Source organism: Dermacentor andersoni, chromosome 1, assembly GCF_023375885.2.
Source record: "Dermacentor andersoni chromosome 1, qqDerAnde1_hic_scaffold, whole genome shotgun sequence".
NCBI lineage: Eukaryota > Metazoa > Arthropoda > Arachnida > Ixodida > Ixodidae > Dermacentor > Dermacentor andersoni.
In genome coordinates this window covers 164,215,037-164,238,565 of record NC_092814.1, presented here as the reverse complement: position 1 = coordinate 164,238,565, position 23,529 = coordinate 164,215,037, and the positions used below count along the sequence as shown (strand labels likewise).

Here is a 23,529-nt window from a genome sequence, read left to right as displayed (position 1 = left end):
CTCATTACATGTCCTGCCCATGCCCATTTCTTTTTCTTGATTTCAACTAAGATGTCATTAACTCGCGTTTGTTCCCTCACCCAATCTGCTCTTTTCTTGTCCCTTAACGTTACACCCATCATTCTTCTTTCCATAGCTCGTTGCGTCGTCCTCAATTTGAGTAGAGCCCTTTTCGTAAGCCTCCAGGTTTCTGCCCCGTAGGTGAGTACTGGTAAGACACAGCTATTATACATTTTTCTCTTGAGGGATAATGGCAACCTGCTGTTCATGATCTGAGAATGCCTGCCAAACGCACCCCAGCGCATTCTTATTCTTCTGATTATTTTCGTCTCATGATCCGGATCCGCCGTCACTACCTGCCCTAAGTAGATGTATTCCCTTACCACTTCCAGTGTCTCGCTACCTATTGTAAATTGCTGTTCTCTTCCGAGACGGTGCTTTACAACTACCAGAGGGCAACCAAAATAGCCTTGTGAAGAGCCGATTGTGAGGGTGTGTGCGTTTGGCCGTAGCGTGCGCATCGGGTGCGCACGTGTATAGGTCGGTAATTATCGATAACTCCTTGATAATTAATCATGTATTGTGCGCTCTTAATTTTTTTACACTTATTTTTTTTCTCTTCCTTCAGCGTTTGAAAGGCTGTGCAAAACAATGTTTCCTCCTCATTTAGCAGGATAATTGAAAGCAGCCTTTAAATGTGGACTTCAGTTCTTGTGTGTGTGCGTGCGTGCGCTTGTTTTAGCTATTATGATCCCAGCGATCATTCGCCCCCCCCCCCCCCCCCCCAATCACCACGTATATAAGCGCACTCAAACAATATTAAACGAGTTGGTAGTTTGCGCCATGTACGTCCATTTTTTTTTTCTTTTACGTTCGTCCTTCAGTTCTTCCGTCAGTGTACCACTAAGCGCAAATCAATTATTAACGTCCACCAATAGCCCCGTTCATTGCTTTACTAAATGTATCCGCGATGTTTTACAGCGCAGTCAAACAACATAGATTTACACGAGATCACAAGCTAAGCCCTTTAGAGCGCAGCTCTTAGGGGCTCGTTCCTGCGGCGAGCGTCGGCGTCATACCTCGTAACCGAGCGAACGAGCACAGCGAAAGATGAAAGAGTGAACGCGGAGCGCAGCGGGAGTATGGTGGCTAGCGGGGGACGAAAGACGGCGAGAGCGAATATAGCGGGGAGGAGCAAAGCGTAGGAGGAGGGTGCAGCGGAACTATGAGGCGGAAAGCGGAGAAGAGGGGTATCAATCAATCAGTCAATCAATCAATCAATCAATCAGTCAATCAATCAGTCAATCAATCGCTTTTATTTTATTTTTACTTTGAAAAAGAGGAGACAGGACTAAAAGCTGGGGTACAGTTTGACTAGGGTCCTGGCTCCTTATAGAGTTGACAGCAGAGCACTGCAGAACATCACAAAAACGCAACACTTAAATACAATGTAATGCTTGGAACGAAATGCGCTTTCAAGCAAAAAGAACCCGTATACACACACACACACACACACACACACACACACACACACACACACACACACACACACACACACACACACACACACACACACACACACACACACACACACACACACACACATATATATATAAGTATATATATAATGTGTATATACAAATATTTATATATATAGGTATATATTATGCAGACATACACGTACTACATAACATATAGACAAGCATATGCACTTAGACCTATGTACACATATGTACAACTGTGCTAACACGCATGCGTGACTAAAATGTAAGTGAACAAATATTATGAACAACAGCAGCCGCATATCTGGCATAACTGACAAAAATAGTATTGTTGCATGATTTGGATTACACAAAGGATAAACTCTTCCTTTGCGAGCTTAAGTAGAACGGGCATAGTATGTGTTAATGATTGCTTATCGCGATTGGTTCTGGCGTACGGACACGCCATTCTTATTTATGCCTACTAACACGGATGCTACGGTTTACGTTAAGATCTGCTAGAAAAAACGCAACAGATTTATTAGACTTCAAATATGACTTGCAGCTCGAAATTAAATGATAATTGCATTTTTCTTAGAAAATGAGCAAGGAACATTGGCAATGCATCGCACTGCTCTTTTCTGGAGCAAATGCAATTTTGTGAATTTACCTTGCTAGTAGTGCCCAAACGAGGTTACAGTATTGCAAAACTCAAAACACTATAGAGCATTGTAAAGCAATATGTTAATTTTAATAGGAAGAAAAAATTTCAAATGGGCTATTGTTCCGACAGTAGAAGATAAACCTTTTTACTGACGTATTCCACATGATCGTTCCAGCTTAGGTCGTTACAGAATGTTACACCTAATGTAGAGACCGTGTTAGCAATTTCTCAATCATCCGTACCTATTTTCATTTTTATTGAGCTTCGTAATTTTTTGCCTCTTTGCGTATACACAACAGCTTTTGTCTTGCTGGCATTTATTCGCAAACAGCTTGCATCAGCCCAGTCTTTAAATTATCCTCAAAAAATTATGGGGTTTTACGTGCCAAAACCACTTACTGATTATGAGGCACGCCGTAGTGAAGGGCTCCGGAAATTTCGACCACCTGGGGTTCTTTAACGTGCACCTAAATCTAAGAACACGGGTTTTTTCGCATTTCGCCTCCATCGAAATGCGGCCGCCGTGGCCGGGATTCGATCCCGCGACCTCAGCAGCCCAACACCATAGCCACTGAGCCACCACGGCGGGTTAAATTATCCTCGCGCCCTGTTCCCTTGAAGCTCTAGTGCAGCCTCCGATGTAGCAGTAATAAATATTGCTATTTCATCTGCATAAGAAGTAAATGTTGCCTGTTCTTAACTTTTTGGGATGTAATTTACATAGATTATGAACAGGAGTGGCCCAAGGATCCTCCTCTCGGCAATCCGACTGTTACAACCTGAAGATTGAAGTTTTCATTTTTCTAAATCTAAATAGTGTGCTCGATGGGATAAGTAGAATTTTAAGAGCTCTAAGGCTATGACACGGATACCATAAGGCTGCAGCTTAGCGAGTAAAATTTTGTGATTCACAACATCAAATGCTTTAGAGAAATCTATATATATTCCCACAATTATAATTTTATTGTTCAACGCTTGCCGGATGGTTTATTTTTCAGTTAAAATAGCTGTCTTTGTGAACGATGCTTCCTGAAACCATGTTGGTATTCGCCTAACAAATTATTTTTGTCAGAATATGATGCTACTTTAATATGAATGATTTTTATGATGCCTTTCTAGAATACTGGTAGAATCGAGATTGGACGATAATTGCCTAGTAAATGTTTGTCACGTTTTTTAAAGAGCGGTTGAACCCGAGCTATTTGCATGTCTTTCGGAAATTGGCCAGACGACAGAATCAGGTTATAAATATGAGTAAGAACACGACAAGTGATGTTAAGGACATGCTTTACAGGCCTTATTTGAATGCCATCTGTGTCCTGCGACTTGCTATTCTTGAATGAGCTTATAGAAGAAAAAACTTCAGTACAATTCATGGGAGTGAGGAACAACGATTTTGCCCTCAATGTTTTGAATAAATGGAGCATCATACCTACTACTGTATCAATCACTGTAGAGATTTATTTAATGAATAAATAAATCGTTAAAAGCAGACTTCGGTATCACCTATATTCCTAAAAACTAGCTGGGTGTTGGTGTTTAACCAAATGGGCGTACAGGGCATTTTTATGCTTAATCATATTGAATAATTAATAAGTAACCCAAGGTTTACGAGCTTTCGAAGTTTTTTTTTTCTTTTTCAATCAGAAAGGCTCGTGGCATATCTTTTAAAAAGTAGTGATGAAAGCGGAGTATGCAGTTTAACTGTTTGAATTCAGAACATTGTTCCGCTGCTGCAAACTAACGGAGCTGATATAATCTTCAAAATAACGGGGTGTTACATCTTGAATACAGCGAATTGGAGTGCTATTTTTCATTAAACGGCAAGTACTGCTGATTAACATAAATATAGCTAAATGGTCGCTGATATCTGTACAAATAACATCCGCTATTGCGTCATCAAAGTAAGCGTTTGTAATAAAGAAGCCTAACAGCGTGGCAGTTTCCTGAGTAACACGTATTGGCGCTGCGATTACATGCCTTGAAGGGCACATTTATGCTTTCCAGAAGCATTTCTATTTCATCTGTTTTATTTACCAAGGAACGAACGTTCTGATGAAAAAAAATGACAGTGATGGTCTTTTTGCTTTCACCAAGACGTTGAAATCGATTAATAAAAAAACCCGTAACTGTAACATAACACACAAGTAAAAGGAACAAAGACGAAAAGAAGTTTCCCTTCAGCATGTTAGATAAGTCACGCAGGCTATGAGAACAGCAGCTGTCCCAGCCAATTTGCGAACAAATATCTTGCCGTTTCTTGAACGCGCATACTGCCACTGGGAATTTTCCCCTTTTCCATTCGCGGCACCGGATAGTCGCTTCGTGGCAGGGCACAAATGCTCGCTTACAAAAACGGGGCATTTTCGATGGAAGGCCCAAGCTTTCTAGCCTTCTCTAAAATAAAAGAGTCTCGTGATAATTTTCGTGCAAACTGAATGACAATGTTAGGGGCAGTAGTATTACCTGATGTTTTAACGCGGTGACAGATTTCAATGTCAGAATCGTCGAGGGGCATGCCTATAGCTTGTCTTACTTTTTTTTTTTTTGCGATTTCTCCGGTGTTTTTGTGACAGGTACATGGGGCACGCCCCCTGACACGCCCCCTACATCGTTGCATCATGAGTCTGGTCTCATGTTGTTTCAGCCCCACACGCAGAGCATCACGTTCATCCTTCAATACCTTGACATTTACTTTCACGGTTTGACCCGCCGTGGTTGCTCAGTGGCTATGGTGTTGGGCTGCTGAGCACGAGGTCGCGGGATCGAATCCCGGCCGCGGCAACCGCATTTCGATGGGGGCGAGGTGCGAAAACACTCGTGTACTTAGATTTAGGTGCACGTTAAAGAACCCCAGGTAGCCGAAATTTCCGAAGTCCTCCACAACGGCGTGCCTCATAATCAGAAAGTGATGTTGGCACGTTAAACTCCATAATTTAATCTTTTTTCAAGGTTTGATTTTCCGTCTCAATTCGATCTAGGGACACCTTCATTGACTAGTAGCATTCGCTTATGAAGCTCAGGCTGGTCTTTATTTCCCTGATGTCTTTTCTTGGATGTCTATCAAGGCTTTCTCGAAAATCATGAAATTTCTGCATTATTGTTCGCTTGAAATCCTCAAACAACTTATTCATTCCCATTACCATGCTAAGAAAGTAGTGCAAGATTCAAACCAGCAAGATTACGTACAACGCAACAAGCAGAGACAAGGGGCAGTGATGTATGTACAGTTTAACAAATGTAAGCACTAAAAACAGCAACAGCAGCAGCTACGACAGGGGGAAAAGGTGTGAAAGACACAACAAACTTCGCAGAAGCATACGCACCTGCACAGCAACAGTGCAAGTATCAAACGGACATAAGCGCGGCCGCAAGCTGCTGCTGCCAAATGGGATGATCCTGGGTCTTCGATGAGCTTATAAAGGGCACACTGGAAACCGCGCAGGCGTAGTACGATGCAGTCGATGTACGTGCTCCCACGAAGGAAGCAGCTAGGCCTGCAGGTGGCCCGCAGTGATCTTTCAGCAATCCTGCACAGCAATAGTGAAAGTGTCAAACAGGTATACACGCAGCCGCAAGCTGCTGCTGCCAAATGGCGAAAGCGTGAGAAGCGTAGGGTCGCGCAAGACGGACTATGGCGACGGTGGCTACGGGGTGGCGCCAGAGTAACGCGCTGTGAATCGCGCCCACGCGTCACCCACGCGCTGGCTTTCGCGATCTACAGATTAGCGAGGCAATCGCGCCGCACTTCCGTCCCGTTTGCAGCGTGCCGCACGAGACAAATTGTCCGCGCCAGCCTATATATCGCAAGATGAAAATACGTATAGAGCTGTGCTCAAATTTCGCATTAGGGAGTATCGTAATAATAGGTGAATCTTTTCGACCTATTACCACCTAATAAGCCCGCATCACGTCACGTTCCCGCTAGGCCGTGCCAATTTTTACTGCGTTGATGCAGCCACTAATACTAACGGAAACTCAACCACTGCGCCGAAGCTCGATGGCTTGGGCCATACACTGTTTCCAGCTGATGGTTAATCTACTTCTCATAGAATAAAATTCTTTACGGTATAAGCTGGTTTATAGGCTGACGTAAGCTCCGGTACCTGCAAGCTAATCAGTTGCAACTAGAAGTTGATGTTATGCAAAAAACTGTATGTTTTGCAGGACATAAATGAATAGACCTGCGCTCATATTGGCACCGCGGACTCAAGGTAGCGCGCGGACAAAGGAGCGAAGTGGACGGGACGAGCGCTGAACATCAACTGAGTTTTATTAAATAGCTACAGAAGTGCGCGCTGGCGCAAACATTGTGCTCAAGCGACAGTGTACAAGCACACACGTCAGGACGGATAAAGCTGCACAAACTTTCCGCACTTGCTGTGCAGATGCATACCGCTTTTGCCATGAAATTGATTGCAATGCATGGCAGTACCGCATTGCTATGCTCTTGTTGTTACGAGAGCTAAGCTTGCGTGGCGTATATTTGCTGCGAATTAATGGCTCTGGCGATCAGTGGCGTAGCTAGGTCGTCTGGCACCCGGGGCCCATAGGTCTTCTGTCACCCCTCCCCCCCCCCCCCGGGTGTAGGCGAGGAAGGCGAGGATATCAACAATTTCCGGGTGTCTTCAGACGTATATGACACCCCCCCCCCCCTCTGGCCCCTTGCACCCGGGGCCCACAGCCTCCCCCCCCGTTGCTACGCCACTGCTGGCAATGCAATTTTGTTCTCCAGAAGAGTACATTTTCGGCGATTAATAAATGTCCGAAACTTCTACTAGTGGACAAAAATAAATTTAAGCAGTCGGTGTACTGCATGCACTGCTGACAACTTACACTTAATTACTTCTACCGTGGCATAAATTACGAGCAACATATGTCAAGAACGGCTGAGCTTCAGTCTGCTCAGCGTCCGTGCAAGAAAGGAACAATACAAGTTTCTAACCCGGCTCTTGACGCAGACTTCTATGCCCCCGACTTTAGTAGCGCGCACAGTTCACGTAGTTCAGAGAGAGATATGCCTGATGATGGGAAATGTTATTGTTTTGCGAAATGTTATCGTTTTGAGAAATAAAGGGACGTCACTGGCCAGCTCCAGGTCAAGCAATATGTTAAATATCATTTTCTCTAAGCGCGTCACATATCAATTTTAAAACTAAGATATTAAAAATTAGTACTCAACTAGCAGAATATTTTTATACTTTCAATCACCACGTGGTATTTTTCGCTTGGTTGGAACTTTTCCGAAAGTGCACTGAACAGAAGTAGTAGTTATATCCTGCCTACCCTTATTAACATTAGTTTACGCAATGACTAGTGATCACGAGTTTCCTTTGCATGAAGATACACATCATAAAGCTCGGTGTAAATATAATGCTTGAGAGTGACCGCTTCTTAGTTACGCTTAGTTTTTTCGTGTTGATACTAGCTTAAATTATGTAACACCGATTGAGTGGGATAACGAGCGCAATGTTGTGTTCACCTACCGTGGGACTTCACGCGCATCTCGTTGGGCTCTTTGGCGGTGACGGCTATGGTTTTATGCAAGGTAGAAAAAAAAAAGAGACCATGACGTTTGTTGGTCTAATACCACTCAGTCTTATAACATTAACACTCGATAAATATAAGCAGCGACTTGAGAACACCGCGATACACGTGCAAGCATGGAGAACGGGGCGAGCAAAAGGATGAAAGTGAAGCGATTCCACCAGAACGTCCTATTGCCGACGTCGGTACAGCGACGCTATCGGTCGCCCAGCTGGCTGATAGGCCACTGCTATAGCTCTGGTAACCGGCCGATACGATACGGCGATACAGTACACCGTCATTACCATATCGCCCTTAACGCCACGCGCCCTACGCGCTTTTTCTTCCTTTTTTTTTCTAAGCAGGTGCTAATCACTAATCAAGTTTGAAACGCAGTAATTGAAAGCTTGATAAGTAGTATATTATTAATCAGCAACGTGACCATCGTCCTTTCGTACACGTTATGTCAGACTGCCGCGCTGCACAGGCGAAATTGCGGTATGGCACCTAGCGGCAGAACACAGCCAAGCAAAGTTGGAAAGACGAGATTCAGATTTGCGACGATGCTTCAAAACGCTTACGGCGCGGCCAGAGTCGCGCTCGAAAGCGGCAGCACGAGTATTCTCAAGCTCGGTCTTTGGACTGTGCAAAGCTCGGCATGCAACACGCATTACAAACGCGTCTTCGCGTTTGGCACGTTCTTTCGTTTTCTGCGCAGCCCATAAAGGTTGGCGCCGGCGACACTGGTGGGAGAAATGATAGTAGCAGCCGGTGCAGGGTGCCTATACGACAGGCAATTTGTAAGAGAAAAAAAATCTGTTAAGCTAAACAAGATGTAAGAACACCTTGGACATCGCAGATGCGTTTACACTGCTTTTGACGAAAGTGGGCTTCTCCTCACAAAAAACCTTAGTTAGGCGAAGTCTGCTCTGACGAACGCGTTTCTGGCCTTTAGCTTCGACGGTCTTTCGAGTTATCGATCGAGGTTTGTGGGGAGGTACGTATTCGTCCAAAATCTGTAACGATAGAAAACCGAGTTGTTTGGTCCTGGTTCTAAAGGATGACACGAACGAAGAGAGTTTGAGGAATAGAGTCCTTGAAGCGCTTTTGCGTATTGAAAGAGCCATACTCCTTTGTACACATGCCTTCTTTTGTGTGCCTGGCCGATAGCGTCCCCTGACATGGGGATCCTTAGTCATATAACTCCGTTATTTTTCAACTAACGAAATATTTGGTCTCGTCCAAGTAATACGGGTGTCGCACGGCGCACTTTTGATCGCGATCGAGTACGATCCGGATCAAATCTCTCGGTCGCAATTGGCACCTTCCCGTAAGCTGCGGGAGGGAGCCAATAGCGGCTGACAAATTTGATCCTGATCGGGCTCGATCGCGATCTAACGTGGCCGAGGGGCACCGATATAAGAAAAGCTTACCTGTGGGAACCATGTCGCTGTTCGAAGTGCCGCAATGACGACCGCAACGTGACAAAAAGAAGCAGACGCCACGCGTGATTTTTTGCAACAATTTATTTTGAAGGTACAGAACATAGAGCCTTATATATAAAGGTTGTATAAGCAGACAGTGTATATAATGTGAAAAAAATTTGGCAGGTTGAGGCTAGTGTAAACATTGACATATGTGAGTGTTTTGTTCGAAGCTTGTGCGGATCCAGTACTTCTTGGTTCGTCATAATTTGAAGTGAGTATTTGTACTGGACAGAATCGATGACACAGGTTCACTGAAAAGGAGACGCTTGAAATTGCACATTCCCGTCGTAAATCTCAGCACCAGATATCCAAAAGTTTCATACAAAACGTTGGTCGAACGCGCTTACACTAAGCACATCTAAGGCAGTACAAACAGTGGTCCAGTAAAGAAAGTGCGCGCGCAATCGCGAAATGTCGCTCAGATTTTTCATCTGAGAAGTGTTTGTATGTGATGTGTGCTGACTGCATAGGCCCGTATAACGACACCTATATACCCTGCAAATCTACCCTGTGCCAACAGACGACACAGCTGCCATGTTTTACAACGTTACAGCGCGCGAAGTCTACTAGCTGCCATGTGCATTAGGCGAGCATAATACGTCGCTCACGTGGGGAAAGGGTGGCGCCAAAGAATGTTCACCCCTACCGTGTTAAAAGTGGTAGTACGTCCATCGTTTGGCGTTTTTCAGTTCTGTGGGCTTAATTTTAACATATTTATTTATATGATAAATAAATAAATATATGGTATCTCTACGATAAACTTGTGACGCTGCAGTTGAAGACGAACTTGTCGCTGCCGAACACTAAGGGTGGCGTGCACACCGAGCGCATCAACGGCTGCTGCTAGATGACGCATGCGAGCACACACCGGTGAACGGAATGTCGCCTGCACTATAAACGTCGCAGTTTCAAGATTTCCGATGGGAAGAAGACAGAGCGTGAGAGGGCGCTCGCGATGCAAACCTCGCTGACGGAAGGAATATAGTACTCGCGATCGCACACAAGGCAGCCGGGGAGCTCAGGTCAGTAAGGCTATCGTGTTACTAAGCAGCTGCTTTGTTTCGTTTACCAGCACACTAAGGCAAATTTCCTTCCAGAGACTAAAAAACAAGAGAGAGAAAAAAGTACGAGCCCAGAGCTGAGCGTCGAGCCAATTGGACGCCGCGGTGACAAGTTTTGCGAACACGGGAAGAAGCGTAGCCTTCTCGAACGCTCTTCGAACGCTGAAATGGGCCTACTGCCAATCGGCCTGCAACGGACGGCACGCGGGCCCTACAGCTCAGATGCCCACCAGGGTCTCGACCGAGGATCGCTTGATGATGACCGGGTCGACGGGCGCGTCGTTACGCGTGGTCTTCGTGTTCTCCACCTTGCGAATCACGTCCAGGCCGTCGATCACCTTGCCAAAGACCACGTGGTGGCCGTCCAGCCACGGAGTGGCTACGGTCGTGATGAAGAACTGCGCGCCGTTCGTGTTCTTTCCTGCACACGGGAAAGAAACAACGCAGCAGAGTGGCCACCATCAGACGCTGAAAGCCCGCAACAGTTTCAAAGGAGAGAAGTCTTGAAACCAGCGCAAACAACGGGGAGAAAAAATAAGCCTACACTTACGCTGTCTTGTTGTCTGAACTATTTCTAAATAAGACTAGCCACGCTTCGCCCCGTTGTTCCTGTCACACCTTAATAACGTGTTTAACATCGTGTTTAACACATAGTACAGTTTGTAACACGATGCCCGGGATCGTGGCTCCGGTAAATTTTACTCCGTTCTATGTTGCCTTTAGACCTTATTAAAAAGTAACAAAAACATCAAAACCAGCGTGGTCTTTGCAGTTAAAACAGGGTTGTTACCTTTAAGTGTGAAAAAGTGCACCTCTGCAAACGTCACTATAAGAGCGTAGACTGTCGCTCGCTCCTAAATAGCGTAGAAAAGAAAAAAAAAGAAATAGAAAACATTCGGGTACGTAGCAGGTCAGGTAACAGCTTCCAGTATTTAACTTCTTTCTCTAAGTTGCTGGTTTACGACCATCTCGCGCGTCGTGGCACCCGGATTGTACTACACTTTCTTTTTTTTAATCTGATTACCATTCTTAGCCCACTTCGCGGTTAGTATCGTGTTTCTAGTCTGTTTACTCCGGCGATATTTCCAATAAAGACTTTGAAACCAGTACAGGTCGGTACCGTGCATGTATCCCGAGCACAACTGCTAGATGATGTATCCGCTTGGCAACGATCCCGGGCTGGGCAACAGGGGATTGATCCTCAGCGTTAGTACGCACCGGTGAGCCACCGGTGAAATCTCAGAGGCCATTGATTGATTGAAATCTTTATTCGAAATGATGACCTGTTGCCTAACTGGGGGTAGGGGATTCACTATAGATGGTATCGCGCCTCAGCACGCGTTCTTCACGGCGGCGAGTCGCAGAATACGAGCTAGGTACGTGGCAGGGGATTTCGAGGCAAGGACAAAGTGCACTGTAAGAACAACACGCTCCCATGGTCCCGTCACAGCATCAACGGTGACATCATTCCTGTCGAATACGGCAAGCCAGTGAAAGCGCGCGACCTCGACGTGCAGCCGAGACTCAACGCCACCGCATAGCGCGCTCGTTGGGACTTTGCTTCCTCGCGCCAAAGTGTCTTGATGAGCACACCGCGCATGTACCTTGCAAGCTGCTGGTCCGCTATGAGCACTGAATAATAATCGGAGCACTCTGCCGAGCTACGAGTAAAATTGTGCACACAATTTGTTTTCAATTGTGACAATGAAAGTCGAAAACCTCGCGTGCCACTTCAGTGTTCTCGAGGATTTGTATCAGCGTTCTTTGGGCATTGGTTCACGATTGAGCTTGCTTGTATTAGTACCATTCACTCAGACATAACCACGAACTTATTCACGTGCACAACGTTTAACAGTTTCCGGATAGAAAAAAAAAACTCGAATGCACCCGTCAACGCCCGCGTGTTCCACTATGCGCAATACGCTGATGCACTCAGTGTCATCCGCGTCTCATTTAACATTTCTGCGCAAAGTGAACCAGTCTCTGCTAAATCAGCTGTGTGCATTAGGTCTTTCAGGACAGTTTTCGTTCTGACTATCAAAGTTTCCTGCGGCTTGTTAAGACACACTGCGGGAGGCGCCGGCTTTTAGACATCATAAAATGACATTCCTGAAGAATCCACGCATGTGTCCGATGGTGGTGGTCGCGCGGCAAAGGGAACTTTTTTCCCCGCTATATATAACAGACACGAGGCAACCAATGAGCACAGCGGCGCACTACACACAGTGAACATGCTGCTGTGCATCTTGTTCGCTGCGAACGCGCACTCATTGCAGCATTGCTACACCTATAGTACATACGAGAGACTGAAAGTGTTCTCTCCTTGCTAGGCTCACCATCGGACACTCTGCTCCGTAGCTTTCGCACCGGAAGAGTGTTCGAGCAATGAGCGTCGTCTTCATTGAAACGTAGCAACGACAAGGCCGAACACTGGAAAGGTGAGTAGCCAGGTAAAGAAGTGTTACGCACAGCTAGTACACTCATCTACTGCGCCTGTCCATAGTGCTCGTAGTGTTTCCACTGGTTAAAAACACAAAAATAAATCAGCATTTTGTCCGAATCAAACTATAGACGGAACATGGCTACACCACATAGCATAGCTCTAGTTCAGGCGCAGTTCTACGTCAGCTAAAGTGCATCCCCGTCATCATCCTGCCCAAGAATGATGACGGGTTCTCTTACTCTTAATTTCAGCAATCTATTTGTGATCGTTCTCAATTGCTAAATTTTTTTTTTCCAGTTGCTCGCTACGAACTCCTCGTACTTTCTCATAGGTGAGTATGCGTTTCAAAGAATGCGCCATCGTATTACCAGTACTAGCGACTGCATTTTCACGGAAGAAAATTCGAAAACGCCATGCGTACGGACATTCTAGCATTCCTCCAAGTTAGTTGGACTCATATCAGGGCTTAATTGTTTTTTTTTTCAATCTTACGTGGACTGAGCGTGACTCATTTATCCCGTTTATCTGCATATTCCTCCATACAGGCACGAGAGGGACGCCACTATACGGACTATCTCTGCGAACTCGCTCGCCCATTGGACAGACTGCATCGCCGAAAATGCTCACGTTTCGAGTCGCTCCTCATTATGCAGCAAGTAAAAAAACTTGTGTCAGAAAGTCGAAGAGTATATTCCCTACAACTACCTGGAGTAAAATTGGCGCAACAAGTGGTTGAAAAGCAGTGTTTAGACCTCGCTGCTCCACTCACCGGTATCGCACTAAGCCAACGCAATTCCATCGCTAAAGAGCGCGAAGGATTCTTATAGGTACTGTCGAATTCAGCTTTGTTTGCTTCTTGAGACAATCCCAAAGAAGGGCAACGTCTACGCCAATTACAGCACATCATCCTAACCGCGGGAATTAAAATGCCGTCCAGAGAATGCAGTCTGCGGCAGAAAAAGAAAAATGAGGGGGGAATGAAGGGCACCACAAAGTGCTTGTTCAGCGTATTGTCCCATTCCGTCACCTGCACTGCAATTAACGGCGCATCGTGCGTTGGGATGGATAATTTCACCTGATACCTAGTCTTTACACGCAGAGCTCACTTGTTCACCCGTGTGAATCGAGCTTGATACGGATTTCCGAAAAATCCACGGTGCTGACAGTAAATGTAAAAGTCTGCGTAACTGAGTAACTCTGTTACGACTGGATCGGAGTGAAAATTTTTAAATGCGCCAGAGGCACAGATACTGGAGATCAGCGTACAAGCGGTGTCGCCTTGAAGTTGGTCCGTATAGCTTACCGGCATTGGCCATGCTGAGCGTGCCAGGTCCGTCGTGCGTCAGGGCGAAAGTCTCGTCGTCGAAGTACCGGCCATAGAGACTGATAGAGCCACGGCCTTCCTGCTTCTGCACGTCACCGCCTACACAAAGCGTAGGCAGAGAACCGGGTGAACAAAAAGAAAAAAAAAAACTGGCGCGAGCCATTTGCTATTATACGGTGTCATAGCTCACGGCCCAAAAAGACAACGAACATTTTCAAGAATGAAGGTGGAGGATCGTGCCAGATAATTTCACTAAAATTTCAAGCGCTAACACCGTATTCGTGAAGGTACGAAACGCACAGAGCTTATCGTGTGAACTTTCGGCCGCATGAATTTCACCATCACCTTTCTAACGACACTTAGACCTATATCCCTTCACGTTGAGACACTCATCTCGCTATTATTCTTTTGGCCATTCATCGAGACAGGAATTAAGCCACGGTAGGAAACTTCATTATTAGGCATCTTAACGCACATGCACATACCTTGAATCATAAACTCCTTAATGACCCTGTGGAAGACGGTGCCCTCGTACTTCAAGCCCTCGTAGCCCTCTCCGGCGAAAGCGACGAAATTGCGGACAGTCTTTGGCGCCACTTTCCCGTATAGGCCGATGACAACGCGGCCGGCGTCTTTATCCCCGATGGCGATGTCAAAGTTCACCTTGTGGGTAATCGTCTTGTCCGGGTCCGCCTGGTCAGAAGAAAAGGTGCCGTTAGTCGGTAAACGAAACATTCATATTTTTTTTTTCCAACAATAGACGCTCTTGGGAATTCGTTTAAGCCTTTTAAACATTTCTTTTAAACATTGTCTTTTAAACATTGTCTTTTAAACATTTGTGTTTAAATTGTCTTTTAAACATTTCCGCAATAGGCTAGACGTGCACATGAAGCAATAAGTGAAGCCAGAACAACTAAAACATTTCAAGTATGCCCTCCTTGACGTTGAATCAAAATCAGATGGAGTTAGGCTCACAGCCAGGGACGGGGTAGCATCAAAGGGAAGAGGAGGGAAGCTTGCCCTCATTGCATAAACGTCTGTAAAGAGTTGGTACAGTCGGGTCGGTCGGTCCACACTGATGGCTGTTCCTTTTTGCTTTCGATTACCTCAACTTTGTGTCTCCAAGCTACACCGAGGGTGTAAGAGACACCGTAGATGGGGGCTAGCTTTAATTATTAGAACCCGTGGTTGTTTGACTATACGCGTGCAATCGTTTTTGCATTCGTGTCCCCTCTGAATGCGGCCGGGAATCAAACACGCGGCCTCGTGCACTACGGCTGCCAAAGGAGCTCACGGTATCGTTATTCATTTCCCTCAATCTATACAATTGAGGGAAAATATTACTCTCTACAGTTTGCCAATAGTTATTTTTCGGTTCTGAAAATGCGAAAATAAATGAAACCGTAACTAGGCTGGCTTCAGAAGCAGAAACTGAAGTGGGAGGTAAGGCACCAAGGCAACCAGTAGGTAAGCTCTCCCAAATAACAAAGGACCCAATAAAGAAAAGAAAGAATGAAAATGTCCAACTCAAGAGATAAGATAGAATTCGCGGAACTGTCAAAACTAATCAAATAGGAGAAGATAAGGGATATTCGAAATTGTAACGTGAGAATGACTGAGAAAGCAGAAAAAAATGTACGCAGCCTGAAAACAGTGAGAAGGAAACTAGGCATCGGACAAACCAAGATGTATGCACTGAAAGATAGGCAGGGTAATATCATCAGCAATCTCGAAGATATAGTAAAAGCAGCGGAAAAATTCTATACTGACCTGTACAGAAACCAAAGCAGCCACGATACCTCCATTCCAAGTAGTAATGAACAGGTTACACAGGCTCCTTCTATAACTAGCGATGAAGTTAAAAGGGCCTTGCAAGATATGAAACGGGGAAAAGCGGCAGGAGAAGATGGACTACCAGTCGATTTAATCAAAGATGGAGTAGACATAATGCTTGAAAAACTAGTGGCCCTTTATACGAACTGTCTGTCGACTTCAAGGGTCCCAGAGAACTGGAAGAATTCCAACATTATACTAATCCACGAAAAGGAAGACGTTAAAGAATTGAAAATTATAGGCCCATTAGCTTACTTCCAATATTATATAACATATTCACCAAGATAATGTCCAATAGAATAAGGGCAACACTGGACTTTAGACTTAGTCAACCAAGGGAACACGCAGGTTTCAGGAAGGGATACTCTACAATGAATCACATCCATGTGATCAATCAGGTAATCGAGAAATCTGCACAGTACAATCAGTCTCTATATATGACTTTCAGATACGAAAAACCTTTTGATTCAGTCGAGATACGAGCAGTCATAGAGGCATTACGTAATCAAGGAGTACGGGACGCTTACGTAAATATCTTGGAAAGTATCTACAGAGATTCCACAGCTATACCTTAATTCCCCCCAACAAAAGCAGGAAGGTACTTATAAAGAAAGGGGTCAGACAAGAAGACAATCTCTCCAATGCTATTCACTGCGTGCTTGGAAGAAGTACTCAAGCTATTAAACTAGGAAGGCTTAGAAGTAGGGATTAATGGCGATTATCTCAGCAACCTTCGATTTGCAGATGACATTGTCCTGTTCAGCAACACTGGGGACGAGTTACAACAAATGATTGAGGACCTTAACAGGGAGTGTAGGAGTGGGGTTGAAGATTTATATGCAGAAGACAAAGATAATGATCAATAGCCGGGCAAGAGAACAAGAGTTCAGGATCGCCAGTGAGCCTCTAGAGTCTGTGACTGAGTACGTTAATTTTACCTAGGTCACTTACTCACAGGGGACCCTGATCATGAGAAGTAAATTTACAGAAGAATAAAAATGGGTTGGATCGCATATGGCTGACATTGCCAGCTCTTGACTGGAAGCTTACCATTATCATTGAAAAGGAAGGTGTACAATCAGTGCATTTTACCGGTGCTGACATATTTGGCAGAGACTTGAATTCTGACAAAGAAGCTTGAGAACAAGTTAAGGACCGCGCAAAGAGTGATGGAATGAAGAATGTTAGGCATCACGTTAAGAGACAGGAAGAGAGCGGTGTGGATCAGAGAGCAAACAGGGATAGCCGATATTTTAATTGACATTAAGATAAAGAAATGGAGCTGGGCAGGTCACGTATTGCGTAGGTTAAATAACCGGTGGACCATTAGGGTTACAAAATGGGTACCAAGAGAAAGGAAGCGCAGTTGAGGACGGCAGAAGACTAGGTGGGGTTATGAAACTCGAAAATTCGCAGGCGCTAGCTGGAATCGGTTGGCGCAGGACAGGGCTAATTGGAGGTCACAGGGAGAGGCCTTCGTCCTGCAGTGGACATAAAATAGGCTGATGATGATTATTATGATGATGATTAAAATTTAGGCCAAGAAACGGCTCCCTTTTGTTTCGTCGGCTTAACCCTGCCCTGAGGCCGACACAGGTAGAGGGCTATGCGCTATTTTGTTCCTAGATTATTTAAGGCCCAACGCAATGACAAAGATTCAGAAATGTCGTGGGCGACGCTCGCCAGAAATGTGTTGAACCATGGTTGAACGCCACATTACGTGCTCCACTGCAAGCGGGAAATGGGGACCCGCTTGAACTCACGTCCGAGCTGTCGCCGTCGGAAGTGTCGTCATCACCATATTCCATAGGACGCAACGCCGCGGTTCCACAAAACTCCGCGAGTCACATTACTCTCGCAAGCGATAGTGCACTTGGCAGAATTGGGTGCGAGCGGGCCAAAGCGCCTGGTGCCGGCGCTGACTAGCCGCAACTTGAAAAGCAACCGTAAGCAAGTTGCTATCTTTAACTTGGGACTGATGTAAGCATGCCCGCGAGGCGCGAAGAACGTGCTCCCGCGTCAGTTTCTGTATCTTTCATCACCTCGAGAAAATAACCAAACCCCTCTTGCTGACGCGAGAAAATGGAGGCCCAAGTAACACGCGCTGTTCTAGCGGACCGGTCACGGCTTGGTACAGCGGATGAGTTAACGTGAAGCCCTCCTCCTCTAAATAAAGACGGTAAAGAACGCATCCTGCGCAGACGCCACGTGGCCATTGCCTACTCGTTGTTTTGCAGCGAGAGCTGCATGAGGTGCCGTATGAATGTGTTCTGTGTGCGCGCACGCAAACATGTCCAGGAATTTTTGACATTGCCCCTTCGACTATCAGTCCAACTTCGCCGCAGTGCCTCAGCGAAACTCAATGGGCAGCATTTTCAAACAATGATAGTTCAGAAGGCCGCCCGAATTTCAAACGCTTTCATTTAGCAACTTCGAGAGGGTACGCCCTTTCATTGACATGCGTATTTACAGCACTTATTCTTAACGTGTTTGCTGCGTTGTAGAATAATTTTGGTCATGATTAAAACACTGCCTTAACGCAGCAGGAAAGTTACGCATAGGAGTCGTAAATGCGCATCCTATTAGAAGGGCGTACCCTCGACGTTGCTAGCTGAAATAACTGAAAGTTGCTGACATTCGAGCGGCCTTCTGAAATATCATAAATGCTGCCCATGGCTGCCCACGAGTGTGTCTTGTACTCCCTTTCTTTGTCCCAGTCTTCCAGCGCAAAAAAAAAAAAAAAGTCATTTTGCTTATTGAAGTTACGCTGGTGCATTGCGGTGAAGTTCGACGGATGGCCGCAGAGGCAATGTCCGAAATTCCTGGGTATGCATGCGTGCTTGCATACATATCGTATTTTGCGATTTGCAATGCTTGTAATGTTACATACAGTTCTACTCATAAAGTAGAGGACTCGAAGAGGCGAACGTTACGCACGAGAAATCGAAATTCATATTAAACTAATTGATAAGTTTTACTAACAAACTGTAATCGCTACAGGGCGCATATTGCAATCTGCGAAATTGACGTGCCTTGGGAACCCACCGACATAAATTTATCAGTTGCAATATGTGCCCTAAACTGTTTAGTTAAAAAGAACAGTATTTTATTTTCTGATTATTGAATTGTGCATTTCGATTGTTCGTGCAACTAAGTAGACACTTCATGCTTACATCTGCGCTCGATTACCGGAGAGCCAGCATTTCTTGTTGAAAAGTTGGACAGAGGCTGGTCAACAAACTGTCGCAGCACTAAAATAACTTAATACCCGCCGGTCCCAGTAATCCACATCAGGGAGTAAAGTGGTGCTATCTGCCGCAGGCGTGTTTTTTAAATTCTGTCACGATTTTAAATAGAAAAAAAAAACTTGTGGTATAAAGGTTTTGTACGTGCGCACGAATTACCTCCCTGGCGTTTTGTATAGTATAGCACACCGCCACTCTCACTCTAGTCCTCATGAGTGCGGCTCAGACCTCGCACTGCATGGTACTTTTATTATTATTATTATTATTTTCATTTTTTATTTCAAGCAGGCAATTTGATGATCAACGTTATTCCCGGTCAATATCGTAGCACCGTGAATGCCGCACAATGACTTTCATAAACCCACATATCGTTTCACTAGTGGATTCCAACGGAGCCGTGTGGATTGAAAGGTGATCGCCTCGAACGCTTGACCACACCACCAACATGCGCAACAATACGAGTACCAGGTATTTGCATTCTGTACAACGGAACTATAGAGGCGGTACGTCGCTTTATGAAATTTTAAAATCTGTTGACAAAAAAAAAAAGAAGAAAAACATTTTTGTGAGGTGATGTGACAAGGCTATTTTGAATGACTACTTAGGAAGGGGACAACGGAGGAGGAGTAATAAGACCGCAGCGGCGGGTGATGGCACCCTTTGTAAAGGGGGGAGCCTTAATCCGGCACCACCAGCGCCTCTCGAATGCGTTCTCGAAGGACGATGTGTTACCACAGCGTCGAAAAAAAAAGTAAAATAGGGAACGAAACTGAACGCTGACGCGGAGGTTCTATCCGTTCGCTCAAATGCTCAACAAACTGCCACAGCAAAGGCGACTATATAGCCGCACTGCACAGATCGTAACACTGTGCTTCTACCGACGGCCGTAGGTTGTGTACAAGGAGGTTTAAATGAAAAAATGCTGGAATTTAGATAATGTAAAAAGTGAAGCCGGACCGCCATCCTTTTAACATAGGCCCGAAAAAACGCAAGCGAATATATGGGAGAACATACAACGCACTCTCTTCCCCCCTCTGCGCAGGTGTAAGGGCGTGAATTTTTTCGCACAGATATCCTCCTCTCTGTCACTGGCTTGAGATTGAAGCCTAAATGTCATGCGAAATTTTATGGCACATCATGATATCAGTACCCAGCGAAAGGCAAAATTTTGGCAAGAAACCACGAGCTTTTATTCACCAATAGGCCTAGCATTTACAATAAGTCACTAAATGCAATTCAGCTGTGAGCGGACTTCAGCTGTCGCGGCCGTCTTTCAGAGGTGAAGGATGGACAAGCTCTGGCTTCACCTCTGCTGACAAACTGCGGGCGCTGCCACTCCAGCAAATTAAAAAAAAAAAAAAAAACCTCCTTGGTTATGCAGAGGTCGCGCTGATCTTCTCGCTCAGTTTCGATATGCCGTAGGTAACGTCATCAACACTACACGATTTTTTTTTTTAATTCTTGGATTTTACGGCGCCAAAACTTGGATCTGATTATGGGGCACGCCGTAGTGGAGGCCACGGAATTATATTTGACTGCCTCGGGTTCTTTAACATGCACCAAATCCAAGTACGCAAGCTTTTTTTTTTTTTTTGCATTCCGCCCCCATCGACCGGGATTGGGGCGGAATGCTGTAGTGAAGAGCCGCGGCCAGGATCGAACCCGCGACCACGAACTGAGCAGCGCAGCGCCACCAATAAGCTGGCGTAAACCTCTGGGATATACGAAATCCCGCAAGTGTGCTTTTCCACACGTCTCGTTTGTCCAACACAAGACGGTGGACCTTGCCATAGAAGAGCCACGCTATCTGTTGCTGCCATCTCTGTTATCCCTTGCACACGACCCTCTGCTTTAACAGCGCTTACTCCATGCAGGGGTGCGAGCGTGACGTCGGCCATATTGCGTGGGTCGTCCGCTGATATGCGTGCCGAAGCCTGCTTACAGAATTTCGCATATGCCCTTATTAGCGTAACATAGCGCGCCTTTCCATCGTGAATGGAACTCGCCACTAGCATGCCAGTGCGCATGCTTGTCTTGGAAAACGAGCCTCCACAGAATCAGCCTTTTTTTTTTTTTTTTTTTCTCGTTTAGTGACATCTTGCGAGGGCATGCAGGTCAATATCCTTTCACAAGTCCTTCGCGCTTTTTCTTTTTCTGACGATTTCAACGTCCGATCGCCTTTCCCGCTTTGAGCTCGGTTATCTAAGGAGCAACGCTGGTTAGCCATCTCTTATATATCGCATTTCCGCTCAGCTCTACGCAGTAGTTTCAGACTCCTCCCATTAACAGAGAGTCGAAAGAGCGCCGTCGGCTAGCCTATCCAACATCATCCGGGGCCAAGGAGCTCCAAGACGAAACATACGACAAGGTGATTTCGCCACACTTATGCTTAGCGCAAACTGGAGTCCCCTTGCGAAGTCCCCGCCGCGGTGGCGTAGTGGCTTTGGCATTGCGCTGCGCCGCCCGAGGTCGCGGGATTGAATCCCAGCCGCGGCGGCCGTGTGTCGATAGGGGCGAAATGCAAAAGCGCCCGTGTACCGGGCGTTGGGTGCACGTTAAAGAACCGCAGGTGGCCAAAATTAATCCGGAGTCCCCCACTACGGCGTTCTTCATAATAACATTATGGTTTTGGCGTGTAAAACCCCAGAATTTATTTATAATGCTGAAAGTGAGAAATACTAGGTGACACAGAGCGATAAATTCGTCGCACTCGAAGTGACTAAAACCGAAAACACTGACTAAATGCTCCAATGGGACAGAGAACCGGGAACTCAAGATCAACTACGGCGCACATGCAAGTGTGCGTATGTAGTCGTGCAACCGGCAAGAATTCTTTCGACTACACCGTCTGTGTAAAAAGGACTTGACTATACAATACATTATTAATGCAGCGCAATTAAACCAATAATTTGAACATTAGCACGAGATAGGAGCTTGCGATTACAATTCACCAAGGGCGGGCAACCCCTCCAAAATTTCTTTCTGCCCCCCGATCTTCGTGCACTTTCTTCAGTGTGCGAATTAACAATTGAATGAAGTGGCAACCACCGCTGCGGCGGATCAGTGGCTATTGCGTTCTGCTGCTGGGCACGAGGTCGCGGGTTCAATTCCCGGCCACAGCGGCAACTATCCAATGGGAGACGGAATGCAAAAAAAAAAAAAAACGCCCCTGTACCGTGCTTTGGGTGCACGTTAAAGAATCCCAGCTGGTCGATCTACTATGGTGTGTCTCATAACCTGCGACTTGCTTCGGGACTTCAAACCCAATTTAAATGGTAGCCATTCTGGACAAGGACGTTCAACATACTGTGCCTGTAGAAACTTTTTTTTTCCTATCGCGGATGGATGGATTCGCAGTTACGAGCGTGGATGCCACGCCGACTCTGAGAAAGTGGCAGAGTGGTGGTGCCGGGAGGAGAAGGAAGAGCGGCCGAGGCGAGGGAGGCGGCCACGCGCGAACCCACCCTCGACAACGGGGCGAAGATCCGCCCGCGCTTCCGTCTTCGGAGCGGCGCTCGGCCTTGGGCTCGCTGTCTGAAAACGGAGCCGATGAGCAAGGCTGGTGCGAGCAGAGGCCGTGCAACATGGCGGGACAGCACTGCTCGAAGCCTCCGGGCGAAGGGAGAGGAGGAAAGGGGTGCAAGCTGCCTTTCGCTCAGGCGGCCATTGGTGGACGAAATAAGTGAAATGCCACGTCTTGCAGTCAAATAACAAGCTTAGACTCTACGAACAAACCTCGTAATTCCCATATTGGCCTTAATAATTAGACGTGTTCTTGCTGCGTTGTTACAAGCATGTATAATGCACTTGTCTTATCATTACTCTGCGAGTGCGAATAAAGAAAGAACGAACGCATGGGGTTGTGGCTGCGCGCCCGCCCTAGCGAAGCACTGGAGACATATATAATCTGGCAAGACGATCCTAGCAATCGGGACAATTGAGACATCCTGTTTTCTGTCCCCAAAACCTAAGAGCCTATTTGCAAAAACCGGTTCGTAGATCGAGGGCTGCGCTTATTGCGGCGAACCGATTGTACCAGCCACACACATCTTACTATACATTCAACTGGCGTTGCTTCAAAAAGAAAGAAAGAAGAATTAACAATTAAACTAGAAATAAAAGCATTAATAGTGAATATAGAAGGTCAACGCTACGAGTCAGTTTAGCTCAAGGACGGTGTTTCTCGTTAAGAGATAGTGAACGCTGCTAGCAGACCTTGATGAAGAAAAAGTGAAATGAATACTCACGCATGCTGCATTTCCCAGTAGTGCCACCAGCACGACAATAACGCAAATGGTTCCAGACATGACTGTTAAGAGCTATGGCACTGTCGAAAAACTTTTGTTAAAGCTGATTTGAACCGCAACACTCTGTACGTCAGGACGGCGCGCTTGTCACCCTTCAACTCCTGAAGCAGACGCCCAGACCAGACGCTATGATGGCGAGCGCGATTAACTAACCGGAT

At 45.9% G+C, this 23,529-nt stretch overlaps 1 protein-coding gene across 1 annotated transcript; it reads right to left on the bottom strand.

Annotated features, from left to right (window-relative positions):
• Nucleotides 1-9,179: 9,179 nt before the first annotated feature.
• On the bottom strand, nt 9,180-23,498 carry LOC126547343 (uncharacterized). The gene is made up of 4 exons (XM_050195318.3): nt 23,312-23,498; nt 14,472-14,679; nt 13,966-14,085; nt 9,180-10,640 (listed from the first exon to the last, which is right to left on the bottom strand). Exons 1-4 carry the CDS (start codon nt 23,369-23,371, stop codon nt 10,438-10,440), a joined length of 591 nt encoding a protein of 196 aa, XP_050051275.1. The 5' UTR covers nt 23,372-23,498; the 3' UTR covers nt 9,180-10,437.
• Nucleotides 23,499-23,529: the final 31 nt, after the last annotated feature.